Here is a 15,992-nt window from a genome sequence, read left to right on the forward strand (position 1 = left end):
TTGCTTTTTCATAGTTATAATTATGTTTACAAATGTTTTTATCAAACGATATCTCTTGATAATTTATGTTTATGTTAATGCTCACACGTGTTTTTATTATCCCCACGCTTTTTGAAAAGTGTGGGGATATTGTGGTTATCTCCGCTGTCTGTCCGTCCGTCTGTCCGTCCGTCCTGGCAAATTTCTCCTCCTACACTATAAGCACTAGAAACTTGAAAGTTTCACACATGGTAGCTATGAGCATTTGTGCGACCCTGCATAATTTGGAATTTTGATCTGACCCCTGGGTCAAAAGTTATGGGGGTCGGGGTGGGGCCGGGTCAGAGATTTTCACTAATTTTTATGCCCTCGGTATGGTGCATTGGCCATAACTTTTGCAATATTGAAGATAGCAACTTGATATTTGGCATGCATGTGTATCTCATTGAGCTGCACATTTTTAGTGGTGACAGGTCAAGGTCCTCCTTCAAGGTCAAAGGTAAAAAAACACAAATCCAAGGCAAGAATTAAGCTTTAAAGGGAGGTAAGTAATGAACCTGCATAATGATTTTTTTAATAAATCAAAACGGCGCAGGAGGGGGCATTGTGTTTCTGACAAACAAATCTCTTGTTTTATGTTATTATACGCTAACTTTTTAATTTCTACACCAATTCACTTCCAATTGATACTGAACATCTCTTATGACAATAAGGTCAATCTCAACTATACATGACCCCATTACCAAACCTGGGGTGCCCCGTGGGTAAAACATGCGGCGTGGGGATACGCGTCGGCCTCTGCCGCGCCATTTCTAGTTTATTATTTGTATCGTGTCATTAGCTCCTTAAGTTGTCGATAAGTATGATCATTTGATTTGCAGAATGTATTACAAAAAACCATGTTGCAGAATGATTTTATCAATTCATCAAGGTGATGGATTAGAGGATAAAATTATTACAAATAAACTGTTCTATCACACGCAAATACACATATTCATGTAAACAACAATGTACGGCACTGATGTACGTTGAAAGTGAAATAAATATTCCCCGTAAATGTCTTGCGTGGTCATGAACATTCATTTATGAGGCTCATTGTTGATTTGGAGGTGTTTTATCAATAAAGATTTGAAACATTAAAAAGAAACGTGTTGTAGAATAATTGCGCGTTAAGTAAAATATGCAAACAAATTCCTCAAGCTAATGTTTACACTACTGTGTTTAGTATGCGTGTAGTAAACCTTACTATTTATTGTGATATACTTTGATTGTTGTTTTACAGAATGTCTCATAATGTTTGAATAAACAGTGTCATTTACGATATCGTAAGTGGAATTGGGCCATTTTTTACCTTCGAAAATAATTCAAGATAAGCTTTCAATTATGAAATAGTTCAGCGAGTTAAACTGGAACAGAGCTGTTCCAAGACTTTTCTTCCGCTTTGAATATATGTAAATCTTTAAGTTAAACAAGTTTTCCAAAGTTACTCTAGTAAGTTAACTTTAATTAACTTTGCTTGACCATGCAAGGCCTGCATATAATCTGTCTATACATAATATCATCGCATGCCTCAATCCAAGATCTTATTTAGTGAAATGAGTTATTCAAATTTAGTTTGAGTGAACTCGATCTGAACAAGAAATGAGATCCTAAACTTGTTATGCATGGAAACTACATACATTAATTATAACTTATAATATATAAGGCAGAAATACGTTTATCCTTTATTTAGCCTTTATTTATTAAAAATACACCGAGCAGAAATCGATTTTTAACTAATTAAGTACACACTTAATTTCAGTTCGGTGTCACACCAACAAATAAAGCCAAGGACTGGACCCGACTGGTCCCAAATACAAACCTAAGCATTGTCTTTAAGCGGACTAGCTATATTAAGTTTCATTAAATTTGTGAATGCAAAATTAACCTTCTGACCAAACCGCGTGGTTGACGCTTTAGCTAACCCGACCACCCATACGCTCGCAATTTATTACAGTATAATTTCATAAAAAAATAAACGCGGTAATCTTATTTATTGTACTAGTTTTTAAATGACTGTATACAACTTGGACATTGTCATTAAGACCCTTATTCATTTAAAGATTGTGTAGTCAAGAAAATGTAATGATGATTAGAATGAATTGCTTTTCTCTTAAAGGGGCGTTTTCACGTTTTGGTAAATTGACGAAATAAAAAAAAAGTTGTTTAAGATTCGCAAATTTTCGTTTAAGTTATGATATTTGTTAGGAAATAGTAATACTGAACATTAACAATGCTCTATAATATCTATTATATGCATCTTTTGACGATTTGAAAACGCGAAACGATTGAATAATTTGGAAAGTTCTGTTGTCGTTAAAGTTTGTGAAACTACGAGGATTGCCTACTATATATATTAAAAAAATACATCCCCTCATAGCATGAGCACGGATGGCCGAGTGGTCTAAGCGGAAGACATTTTCCTCCAGGACTCCACGGGTCAGTGGTTCGAGCTCTGTTGTGGGTTATTTTATATATATTTTTTAAATTGTATTATTGTTTTTTGTTAAAGATAGTTTTAAGTCCAATGTTTAAATTTATCAATATAACGCATTTAATGACAAACTTCCATACATGCCAAAATCTGTGAAAAGGCCCCTTTAAAAGCGCATGCATACTTTGTTCTAAATCATATTATTTCAAAACGGTTGCAATGTTTGTATTACAATATATTCTATGCATCTTTCTTAAAAACTGAAAAATGATGTCTAAAATGCGTACACACTAAGTACACAAACCTATTGCGTTGTTCTTTTGTAAAAAATATGATATTAATTTTATGAAAACAAAACACAGAACAACTCAAAATAAAACAAAACTAATTCATTCCAATATAAAATACCAATCAAAGCATTTGATAGAAAACACACACACAATAACTAGAACTAAACATGTTACATAAGGAACCCATGCCATTCACGTTCTGACAAGTTTTCATAAACCAAAATTACGAACAAACCCGCGTGTACAGGAAACAAAACAATCGAGTAATTTATGATTAAACAGTTCACTGGTATACGATAAACGTTAGCAAGCTCTGTTAGTACTTAATAAATCTAATGCAATCCAACAGGGTTTCTTTATTTTAAAGCGGACAAAACCACGTCAACAAATGACGCCTGCTTGTGCATTCCTTTCTACCGGCGTCTCCTTCCTCGTGTGTAGAACATCTAAACACACAACTTTCTTCATTCGTAGAGACGTTATAACCAAGGCAACGGAGACGCTGACACAACAAACTCAAGATTCGCAAGCTAAAGTCCCTTGTTAGGTAAACAACAGTATCAACAGGAGCAAACTGACACACATGTTTACAGCACGCAGCAGAGATTACAGTCGTTTTAGTTGACTTCAACAGGATTGCGAACTTGCCATTTTGTTCAAGGTCAGTTTTATTGAGCGCCCATAAAATCTGTTTTGCATAGAACTCGACAATATTTTTGTTTGCTTCAAGTTCTTTGAAACGCTGAATATGGACATATTGGTCAAGGTCGTGCAGATATTCATGTAACCCGTACTTTCGAGCGGTTTGGAAAGATTTCAGTAACAATTCCACACACCTTGAAGTGCCTTTCGTAGAAGCTACGTCCATATCCGGCAGTCGGCCGTCACGTAAGTATTCAATAATCAGTTTGAATGATTCTCCATCGGTGTCAAGGAAGAAAGATCCATCTTTCAGGACATGTAGAGGCACGTTTCCTTTTCCAAAGAATATGTCTGCAAGAAAACCTGCCTTTGCCTGTGTCATAGTTGACAGCAATGTCGTATATCTGTGTGTGCCGCCAACAAACAGCTCCAATACATCCGGTTTCTGAATAGCAAACGGCAAAAATAAGTATAACATCTTGAACATATGCGTTTTCGCAGAATTGTCCAGCTCTAGTTTTTGTTTGGTATGCAGTTATAATAGGCTAAAATATTAATTCTTATACGAAATTTATCACGGTTAAGTAGACGTTTTTTCAACGAAATGGTCAGTTCCAAAATAATTTATGTATTATCCGATAAACGTGTATGCACAATTATATATTGAACCTAACACGTTTTATTGTTTTTATGTTTTATATAAAGTGTTTGAGATTTAACAGACTACATTTTATATAAAAACAAATGTTTACATGCTACCTTTGCGTATGTTTCTTTGACTGTTACTTGAACAGGTGCAATGGAAGAAATAGCATTGTTATTGTCTAATGAAGCAGTTTGGCATTGACTCGATGTGACAGGCACAGTTGTTTGGGTGGAACCAGGATTGGAAAGCGACTGGATTCTCCTTGTAGTTGCTGATGACGAACTGTCGAATGTAAACGTTTTATCCGGATTCCTCAAACTTGCTTCGCCGAACTTTGGTTCACATTTGAATGAAAACTGTGCGTCTGTTGCAAGTGTCGGAATGGAAACAGGATTGGATAACGACGATGTTGTCCTTGTAGTTGCTAATGACGAATTGTCCAATGTAAGCGTTTTATCTGGGCTCATAAAATTTGTTTTACTGAACTTTGGTACACTTTTAAATGAAAACGGTGCACATGTTGCAAGTGTTGGAATAAAAACAGGATTGGATATTAACTGGGTTATACCGGGATTTGCTAGTGACGAAGTGTTTACTGTAAACGTTTGATCAGGGCTCCTCAACATAGCTTCACTGAAGTATGGTACACATTTAAATGAAAACGGTTCATCTGTTGCAAAACGTTTTGAAAACAATCCTGGTTCTTCAGGCGAGATATGGGTTGCTCCATCGGATGATGGCAATGAGTTACATTGAAAGGACGAACACTCTGCTGACGAAATGCTTGTCAATAGGACAGCTTCCGAACCAGAAAATGATGTTGTTGTCTGCCGATCAAACTGTAACGTACTTGCTGCTATGGTATTCAAGTTATGATCTGTAGAAGAGCTGGCGCCATCCTTAATAGGTTCAACAGACAAACTGTTTATCATGTTTAAAACTGTGTCGGACGCTACCCTCTCCAAAGTCGCAATTGAAGATAAACCCGAAGGTGCAGGTTTTACAGAAAATACTAACGATGCATCTGTAACGTTTTTCGTCTTGTGTTCTGTTTCATCCCCTGGATTGTTGCATTCTTGTAAATTAGTAATTTCCGAGTTTTTAGGCGAATATCTAGACAAATCATCCGAACTTTTCTCGGCGATTGTTTGCTTCTGTTTGGTTTTATCATCGACACATTTCTGACTTACTGTTGAATGTTTTTGCACGCCTATAAATCCAAAAGGGAGTTCTTTGACAGGATAAGGCCATCCTGAAGTATCCGTTTGTGTTGATTCTTTCTTTAAATAATTATGACGCTCGTGTTTAAACAATTGTTGCACAACGCCATCTGCATACCGCAATTCCTAAAAAAAGGTACACATGCTTGACATCATCACATTATGCTAGTTGACGACATAAACACAGGGGAACCAATCGTTATGAACAAAGCTTACATGGCTGTGTTCTAAATTTTAGTTAGCAAAATATGTAAGAAAAAATATACTTAATTGTTTGTAAATAACAATTTTACGTGGAGTATGTACCTCTAAACTAAAATCCTCATATTTCTTAATAGCTGTAATACACATGTGCTTAGTTGTTAATGTCTGTTTCTCTCCTAAGACTTCTTCTTCTTCTGTACCTTGGGGATATATAAATTGTTGATTTTTACCTATCGTGTTTGGTCCGACTACCGCCGTTGTTTCTGTAATTATGCAATATACACGCATGTAGCAAACCACTTGCGCTAGAAACGAAAACATCGCTATAACTATCAAATGCACTGTTGATTATAGTCTGTGGTATCCATCCTAGAATAGTATTGTCAGTCAGTGACTATGCTATACTATTGAAGAGGATAATGTATTGTGAAGCACTCATTAATTATGTGATATTTCACTGCCAAAAATGGAACGCAATTCGGTTGAATAGTTTTTGTCGCAAAGCAATTATTTCAAATCATGATGCGATTGTAGCCCGAACTCACCCATCAAACGACCATCGAAGTAACGCAGCTCCTAAAATGAAAAAGTATTAACAATAAAATATTTAAAAACAAGAGCTGTCACCATAGGATGACGTATGCCCCCTATAAACGCTTGATAGAAGTTATGAGCTTTTTTCGAAACCTATATGCATATTTCAAAACCTAAACGCGGACCCTAAGTTCAATGTCAAGGTCACAGGGGTCAAAATTTGTGTTCGTATGGAAAGGTCTTGTCCATATACACATGCATACCAAATATAAAGGATATATCTCAAGGGACACAGAAGTAATGAGCATTTTTCGAAACCTAAACGCAGATTTCGAAACCTAAACGCGGACCCTAAATTCAAGGTGAGGGTCACAGTGGTAAACAAATTTTGTGCGTATGAAAAGGCCTTGTCCATATACTCATGGATACCAAATATGAAGGTGATATCTCAAGGAACATAGAAGTTATGAGTATTTTTCGAAACCTAAACGCAGATTTCGAAACCTAAACGCGGACCCTTACTTCAAGGTCAAGGTCACAGGGGTAAATTTTTTGTGCATATGGAAAGGCCTTGTCCATAAACATATGCATACAAAATATGAAGGTTATATCTCACGGGACATAGAAGTTATGAGCATTTTTCGAAACCTAAACGCAAAGTGTGACGGAAAGACGGACAGACAGACGGACAGACAGACAGACAGTCCGATCACTAAATGCCCCCTTTTCTTCGAAAGGAGGCATAACAACGCTTTAAAACAGCTTCATAGAAATGGAGTCTTATGAATATTTTTAATATGCTAAATGTATAAACAGACTGTGCAGTGTGCGTCAATATCACACGCGTAAACAGTTGTATATGTCGAATCGGGCTAAACTTTACAAGAACGGGGCTCAACGCAATAAGCGCTCGCACAAAATCTTTTATTTACAAGGTGTGCTGTATCCGAAGAAGAAGATCATTCCTAAATACCATTAACGCAATACTACAGGGCTGTGTGCGGCATTTTCCATACGAACAGGGTCTGAATAAAGACATCTTTTCCCAAGAGAATGTATCGGATGATTGAAAAGTGCGGAAATTGCATTTATATGGGATGTTCATGTTGCAAGTTAGAGCACATGTCGAGGTTGGAGAAGAAGTATGGAAAGTCGATATTTAGTATGTTAAAGATATTTATAACTTAGGTTTTACCGACAAACTTAATATTTGGTCCCAAATTAAACATTAAACTATAGAGATCACATATAAATACTGATACAAAATATTTGATGTGATACAACGTTACATCATGGTTTTTATTAATGTTCATTGAATAGTCAGTCAATGGTAAATGTGATATTTCTCAACAAATTATAATCCTTTTTATGACCAGTCCCATGCAAGTGTTACCATTAGTAACATGTATGACAAGAACATGTTGTTGTTTTTTTTGTCGTACATACATTCTATTTTGAGCTGAAACTGGTTTATTTTGCAATAAAGTGGAACTGTGGCGAGTTATTTGGCAAAGGACAACCTTATAAAAATGTGTGTGAAATTGTTTGAGATGAAGAAAAGTCTTTAAGACATATTTTTCCCTAGCACTTGTTGCCACTGAAGCGGAAGCATGTGCATATTTGTGTTGGAGAACGATCCAAAGAATATGTGTGAATATTTTTCACGAATATTGTAAATTGTGTGAAATACAGATGTTTCTTAAACGCGTATTCTAATTTTTGCTCTAGCAGCCATTTGTGCAATTATGTAGCATCTTTTGAATAATTTTAGCAGAGCAATTTAAGAACATTTGCGTATGTGCAAAATTTAACGAAGAATGTCTAAGGACATAAGAAAATATGTTAAATATAAAGAGCTATAACGCACATTCTGTTCCACCAGACTGCGTCGCCATTTTTCGGAATGGAGCGGAACCTTTTGATTCATTGCGGCCGAGTACCAGCTAATGAATATTATCAGCAATAACAAAAGTCTACAAGAGATTGCCAAGCAATATGGTCCCCTACCGGTGAAACCCCACCATTGTCAGTATTTTTTATATATATTTTATTTAAATATTTGTTGCCATAGCAACCATAATTTTTTACGTAGGAACAAAATGAAATAACGTGCATAATCCCCATATTGCCATCTATCCATGTTTCAAGTTTCATGAAAAAATATGAAGACATTTTAAAGTTATCGCAGGATCCAGAAAAGTGTGACGGACTGACAGACAGACAGACTGACAGACAGACGGAGTGCAAACCATAAGTCCCCTCCGGTTTCACCGGTAGGGGACAAAAAGGATATTCACAGTCGTTTTAAATATTATTTTGAACATGCACATGTGCTGAATCTTCAAATTACAAAATTGTAATCTTCATGTGAATAAAGACTTTTTAATTCGGAAACAAAGAATGAGTTTGAACTATGCCGATCCATGCTTGATCATTAAATAAATAAATTTGAGATGAATTCTGAAATGTTTTTAGTATTTGAACGAACGTATCGTTTGCTTCAGTACATTTAATTATTGTGTTGTTTTTTTATGTTGCCATTTCAATACGGAGGCGAGTAAAGCATTTTCAGCAAGATTCGTTAATTTTGCACAAAAACGCGGAATAGTCTTATAAGCATATGACACGTGATATGTGTACTATCTGAGACAGTTACCTCTAACCATGAGCATCCTATCAATCTCTTGCTGACACATAATTGGAACATAAATATTAACACACTTCAAATGGATTTATTACTAACGGTTACCTCAAGACTGTAGAGTTTGAATTGGTCCATTCCACTAATGACTTGCAAGCGTGTGTTAATAGTTTGTGAGGTTAGGTCTTTAATTATGACATCTGTTGCCGCGTATGGAACTAGGCTTATTCCAACTGTAGACGACATTTCTGCAAATTATTAATGTCATAATAAAAATGTATATACTTGCAAACATAGACATTTATTAAAACAAATATGAGTCGAAAAACAAATAACGAGACCATATTTAAGAAAAAGATGAAAAAATAAAATTTCGTATTAAGCACATGTTGTGTGTTGCTCGCATTACTTTTGATTGTATTGTGTACAGAAGACGATTGTTTAGAAACGTATATAAGTATGATAAATCTCCACTACATAGTCTGCAGTTGGAACCTTACAGGTTTTCGGTAAAGGTTTTACACTATTTTTATTAAGAGAACCACGTTACATCTCTACACGACATTAAAACTATCAAGTACGCTAAAAGAGAGAGTCTACCAATGATCGTTCGTCTGATTAAAGGTAAAAATCTGGCCGACGGTGTACAAGGAAAAGTCGTTTGAACAAAGGCTTTTAGGCGAAGCACGAAGGACAATGCGCGACTCAAGACGAACACACGGCGATCCCAAAATCTCACCCTGACGCTTTGTGCATAGATAAGCTTTGAATGTACTGTGAAAATGTCTTGTCGATTTACTTACCTGTTTCAAATGTTGGTGATTTAAAAGGCATGGTGAAAGAAAAGCCTCCTTCAAGCGAAGTTTTTGCATCGGATGAAACCGGCCTATTACCTGCGTGTAAAATCAGTCTAAGTTCATATAATTTCGACAATACAAGATGTACCTTTAAGATGATACGAGATATCCCATCATATTCTATCAAATGTATTAATTAGTATTTTACTTGCATACTATGACAAGTAGGTTAGAAATACAAATTGTGTCCTTGGACATGCATCTGATGAAATTCTGTCCGGCATTTAATGGAACTGATAAAATTCTGTCCGGCATTTAATGGGACTGAAAAAATTATGTCCGGCATTTAATGGAACTGATAAAATTCTGTCCGGCATTTAATGGAACTGATTAAATTCTGTCCGGCATTTAATGGAACTGATAAAATTCTGTCAGGCATTTAATGGCACTGATAACATTCTGTCAGGCATTTAATGGAGCTGAAAAAATTGTGTCGGGCATTTAATGGAACTGATAAAATTCTGTCCGGAATTTAATGGAACTGATAAAATTCCGTCGGCCATTTACTGGAACCGATTTAATTATGTCGGGCATTAGGATAGTTTGGTGTGTAACAGTGCATACATTTTATTTAAGGGGAGTCGGAGCTAGGATAAGTCTCTTTAGACAATAAAATGTTAGACATATCTACATCTGATTTCAAATGTGACATTGACCATAAACAAATTCCTGAAGTATTAGTAGTCATTTGTAACAAAATATCAAGAACTCCTAGAAGCGATTGTCCATAGGACATAATTCAACTCATGCCAAAATGGCATTAATTCTTATGAAGTTTAATTCGCTGAAAACAATTTCGTTTGTACGAAATGCATTCAAATATCCTTAAGTTGGGCACAGGCAATTAATACGTTAGTTCGCGTATGTTACTGAAACATAATTCACCATGGCCTGTTATATCACTGTATTGAAACTTTATAACTAATAATTACCTTTTATATAATACCAACTCATATAATTTTATAAAAATTTCGCCTCTCCAATTGTATTTGTTTGAGCTGGCACCTAAGCAAACTGAATCGGTGACATGGTATACTTTTTGTAATAAGATCGCCGTATGCAAATCCGCATTTAGATCACATTTTTGTTATAATTATGCAACATTTATATTCAATCTTACCCGCAGTTGGTTGACAATTAAATATCATACCAGAATATGTAAAAAAGTAAATGGTCAAATATACTTATGTATATTCAAACCTATATACTTAGCTAAACACCATCATACTTTTTATTAGGTAAACGATAAAATGCGTTATACGCGGTTGTGGACCAAATTAAGGGCTTAATGAATATTTTGTATCAAAAAAAGTCAAAAATTACCCCCTATGCTTTCGTGGAGCTGTCGACTCGAATTACCACATAATTTTCACATGTTTACATAATAATGCAATACGCACTGAATTAACTAACAAAATTTTCAGAAGTACAATCGTGTTACTCTTTTTTGTAAGCTTTACTTACGCTTCATCTTATATTTGGCTCTTTTAATCTGTCTTCCATATGATGCCATCGTGTTTTCTGTTTACCCCGTAGCACTGCAAAAGGACACAATCAAGTTATTCACTCCTTCTGTCGGTCACATTTCGTGCACTATTTCGATCAAACATGGCTTATTATGCATTATGTCGAGGGTCGTAAAAGCTTATTTAACTAGAATCAGATTAATCGGTTACGCTATTAGCAGACCTGGCTGGCAAAAAACACAATATAATATAAAGTTATGTCGCCGTACAGTTCTACATACATGCTAACGTAGGGGACTTCGTTCATGCCAGACCTGTATACCTATTTAGTAAATGATTCAGTACCAGAGTATCAGCTATCGGGTTGTGACATGTAAAACAAGCACATAAATCAGAGTTTAGCCTTTGTATACGTAAACAAATCAACAGCTGAAGAATATGAATAACTTACTTTTAAGACATATATGTATATGGACAACGTCGTGTAGTGTGTAATGTGCCCAATTAATGTTCATCCATTTACGAGTGAAAACGTAATTGACTAATGCAAGCTCAGTTAGAACAATAACAATTAAAATTGGTGGAATAGGAAAACGAAAATAACACGATGGCATTGGAAAACGAAAATACATTCGTAAAATAGGAAACGAAAATAAATTATTTTTGGAACGGGAACAAGAAAGTTAAGAACTCGATACATAAAAGGGATGTTATCCAGTCAGAATATTTGAATAAACCTAACAGAGTTATTCGTTAACATTAGTAGTCAGTCTACAGTTTTAAGCCCTATTTGAGACTTGTTTTGAAGGTGTTTTGCAGACCAGTGGTTGTCTGCCTTGGGATTTTCAAGAAAAAAATGTATACTGCCTTCTAAAGGTACAAAATCCCGAATTTCACACCCAATGCCTCATAGTCAAAGGTGACAATTTGTGTGTCATAAACACCTAAAAACAGTTTTGCCTTTCAATTCTTACCAATTCGAGCAGAGATATTAACATTTCAAAAGGGGGAGATAAGCCTGATTCTTGAAAAAAAAACACACACTATTTTGAATGACAGCTAAACCACTATACTGATCATAGGGGATTTAAATTTAGCTTTCAGACTAAATGTTTATTCAAGAAAGACTAAGTTGAACTATTTATACAACATATAGGGCATTTTAAACCATTTAAACCCCTACATGTGAATAAACGTTGATGAAAAGTGAGTAAAACACACTGACTTTAAAGAAAAAATTATCAAAATTCATTTTTGTTTAAACTTTGACCAGTGTAGTGAACAATTTTTGACTCAGGATAAAAGATGACACTCATTATGAGTAATTTGTGGCAATGTGATTACACCTACATTTTGTATCTGTGCAAATTGAGTGATTTTTAGACTTGGGTAGAAAACAGAAAAACTGACCAAAAAGTTGCGTGAAAATGCCGCCGCTGATATGCTCATTAATAATAGTATAACATCGTACACGGCAGTTATTTCACGAAGAAAACCACCAAGTTACATTCAGAATTAAATGTAGAGTACAAATAATTCAAATCAAATGAAAATTCGATGTGTTTAAAACTTTGGACTTAATTTAAGGTGTATGGCCTAAAAAATGCTGTTTGACTCCAGAAGCTGAAATGTAAGTATAAAGGTCAATATTCTAGTAATTGCACTTGTTTCAGTAAATCGAAACTTAGTGACCAAGATTTTAGTGAACATTCTGCACATGCTCAGTGAGAAGTAACCACATGTACTTCCTGCTTGAAGCAGCCGATATTTTACAGATTTCAACAGTGGGTTTAAATAAGTTAGCAGTGCAAAAAAGTTTAATCGACTGTGTGCGTTATCTTACCCGGAAAGATAAAGGTGATTGCCGGATTGATCTAAAAATGTTTTTTTTACGGCCACGTTCTGAAACCCCCGAAAAGGTCAATTTTACGCCAGATATTTATTTAAAGAGCATTTTCTGTATTGTTGTGTGCTTTATTTTCAAACTGTTGATTAACTGCACTAAATATTTCTGAATCTATTTTCAGGTTGTGACTGGGGGCCTTGTTTTGAGGGTGTTTTGCAGACCAGTGGTTGTCAGCATGGGGATTTTTTTGAAAAACTGAAGATTGCCTCCTACTGTTGGGCATCTCAGGAAGAAGATGTAATAATTGGTATCGAATGTTGTATTATATGCAGATGGATTCAGTTCTATCAGATAGATTCATATGCACAATATACACCTGAGTTTATGTTTGAAGAATAAGTAAGTCTTACAATTCTCAATCACATGTACCTATTGAGATACGCTAGGTGTACAATACAAGACAATCACTCTGGGAGAATGGGGTTTAATGCAGGTATGTTGCGTCGTTTGTCATCCGGTAATATCATGCATGTAAGGGGATTACATGCACATTCCTTAAAAAGCTTAAGTTTGTGACTTCAACATTAATCACTCGAATGCATGCAGTTATCTCATTGTAAATAAGTATTGGTGCTATAAGTGAACAATAAATACCATTTTGTTTAAGACCCATTTCTAACTCTCAACTCTCGCCTGTGTGCTTAAGGTTCATGTAGAGGCTTCATTTGAAAAATGTGGGACCTCTAGCATTGAACTCAAATTTGACTAAAGGAAGAGTGCCACATTGAAAATGTATACATATATGCTTTAAAGGATGTTTTTCCTTCAAACTGCTACCAATTTTGTACATAAACGTATCATAACATCCACAAAATCAATCAAAATACAAAGCGATTTTAACACTGAAATATACATTGTTTTCAAAAATCTGAATCATGTTTATTCCACGTATTTCGGCGGACAATTATATAACTAGTGAATAATATCGACATTGACGAGGGCAAGTTACGCTTAAATAGTAAATAAAGTTTACATATCTAGAAATATCAAAACTCTAACACATGTCATTTCATCACCATGGTGGCAGCCATTTTTAAATTAATAAAATAGAAAGAAACATGCTTAAAACTCACTCATCGCCTAATTGACATCCCAAACGGTTGACGATGACAAACGCATTGTATTGTAATCTTTCCGTTGATGTTTGCAAACTGCGCGATCAGACTTCATAAACACTCAAAACAATAACTATTTAAGAAGCATTTCACCAATGGTTACAATCGTTGTCGAATCACATGAACTTAATTAATGCGCATAAAATAGTAACCTTACAGACTGACAGAAGATCGATACGTAACTCCGTTCAATTCATCACGGTATACTATTCTATTGATAATATAAAATAATACATCGCTTTAACAATCTAAAAGTAGAAATAATTCTTTTAAACGGAGTGTTTAATAACGAAAGTGAAAACAACGGAAGTTGGATGGATATTCTGTGAGATGCACTTCGGCTCCATAAAAACAATACAAATAAACTAAAAAAAGACGTGTGGGGGACGATTTTCAGCTGGAAAATATTTGAAATAGGGTAAGTGATGATATTTCTACGTGGTCATTTCTGTTATTTAGTGCGATCTCTTGCTGATTAATGTTAATAGTTGTTTTACTAGTTGCCACCCAACTGTCAAAATAAGTATGTGTTTTCTCAGGTATGTGTATACACATACCCGGTTTTCTCACCACTGCACGTGGTTTCAACCGATTTGTTTTGCACGTTTTTCTACGGATCACAGCGATGGCCACGCTTTCAAAATGGGTAGAAGGAATCGAAATATAAAATCAATCGTTTTGCCAATTTCTTTATATTCCTTTACAATTGTATATGTCGTCTGCAATTTATTTCAATTTGAGATGGTTTTAAATTTGCAATTTGGTTGAGAGGTAAATAACAAAATTGTTAAGCCTTTGAAATAGAATTGTGACTCTTATTATCCACCATACCTGGATTTTTAAAAAGTAGTTACGTTTTAGTTATTTTTACAACTTTGTTTAGGATATTTATTGAAAAAAGGCAGTTGAATAAAAACTCATTTGTTGTTTTATGACAATAATTTTCTGTGAAATGTTGCTAACTTGACCTTGTATATGTATATAGCTTTGTATTTATTCAACTTAAGGTAGTGCATATCCTTCCTAACTTTAGATTGAGATTTTGTAAATTAGTGTAAAAATGTATTGGTTTTAAACCAAAATATGAATAAAGCACACAAATATTGAATGTCAAAAATGTGTTTATATTATTCTATCCGTCTTTAGCTTTAAAATGATATATAGTTTGACCATATTGTACCACATTCATTGAAGAAAACCCAAAGCGAAGTTGTAATGAATTGTATCCCCCCCATGAACCTTAAGTATGTTTACGCATCGGCTGGATAAATACACAGTCATGATAAACATTGATAGTCGATTGTACACTACCAGCGAGGTTATATTTATATGTAACAGATAACACGAATATGTATACTTAACTTTAAACACGTTAACTAAAAACAAATAGATTGACAAAAACAGCAAAATAGTATGTAACACTTACCTAGCAAGTAATATATACAAACAATTTCCCTTTTGTATGTGATATCCACTATTGGCATAAGACAATTTAAGCGTGTTAAACTCGCTAGCTAGTTTAAACATAGTAAGCTAGCGAAATTACATGTACGTTAAATATATTTAAAGGATCTATGCCATGAAGGGACGTAACCACGCCAGAGAAGTTAATTAAAACTTACAGAGTGGTCGGTACCGGTCAAATATTTGTCAAATTTGACTTAACGATCCTACATATTTGATCGCGTAGTTTCACGCAAGGAATAATTACGTATCTTGCTAGACATATATACTTACACATACTTACCATTGGAGTTTTGATGATATTTAAAAATATTGTTATTATAAAGCTTTATAACGCATATATCTTATGTTTATAGGTCTTATTTTAATAAAGTGGATAAATAAGGAAGACGCCATATGTTTCAATTAATAGCGGTTTGCGAAAGTGAATATACAAAAAATGTTATTTAATTGAGAATCTCTAATTTAATGGTCGAGCCATTTAACAACTCCATTTTGAATAAAATAAACGACAGCAAATGTAAAAGGTCGTTCAGGAGATCTGTAAAACAAAAA

General features: G+C 34.7%; 2 protein-coding genes across 13 annotated transcripts in view; one reads left to right on the top strand and one right to left on the bottom strand.

The window, feature by feature from the left end:
• Window positions 1–15,992, top strand: part of LOC127835450 (uncharacterized) — a 354,496-nt gene that overhangs the window by 115,408 nt on the left and 223,096 nt on the right. The gene's annotated exons all lie outside the window — the stretch shown is intronic.
• Window positions 1,997–15,550, bottom strand: LOC127835445 (uncharacterized). Of its 5 annotated transcripts, none has more exons than XM_052361876.1 (8): window positions 15,400–15,550; window positions 10,951–11,024; window positions 9,433–9,522; window positions 8,738–8,877; window positions 6,000–6,030; window positions 5,557–5,717; window positions 4,144–5,376; window positions 1,997–3,829 (listed from the first exon to the last, which is right to left on the bottom strand). In XM_052361876.1, exons 2-8 carry the CDS (start codon window positions 10,997–10,999, stop codon window positions 3,104–3,106), a joined length of 2,430 nt encoding a protein of 809 aa, XP_052217836.1. In that variant the 5' UTR covers window positions 11,000–11,024; window positions 15,400–15,550; the 3' UTR covers window positions 1,997–3,103. The 5 variants fall into 5 exon arrangements, with proteins under 5 accessions (XP_052217836.1, XP_052217839.1, XP_052217838.1 ...); XM_052361879.1 differs by lacking the exon at window positions 15,400–15,550 and adding an exon at window positions 13,932–13,953; XM_052361878.1 differs by lacking the exon at window positions 15,400–15,550 and adding an exon at window positions 11,404–11,552.

The sequence above is a fragment of the Dreissena polymorpha genome, chromosome 6 (assembly GCF_020536995.1).
Source record: "Dreissena polymorpha isolate Duluth1 chromosome 6, UMN_Dpol_1.0, whole genome shotgun sequence".
Taxonomy (NCBI): domain Eukaryota; kingdom Metazoa; phylum Mollusca; class Bivalvia; order Myida; family Dreissenidae; genus Dreissena; species Dreissena polymorpha.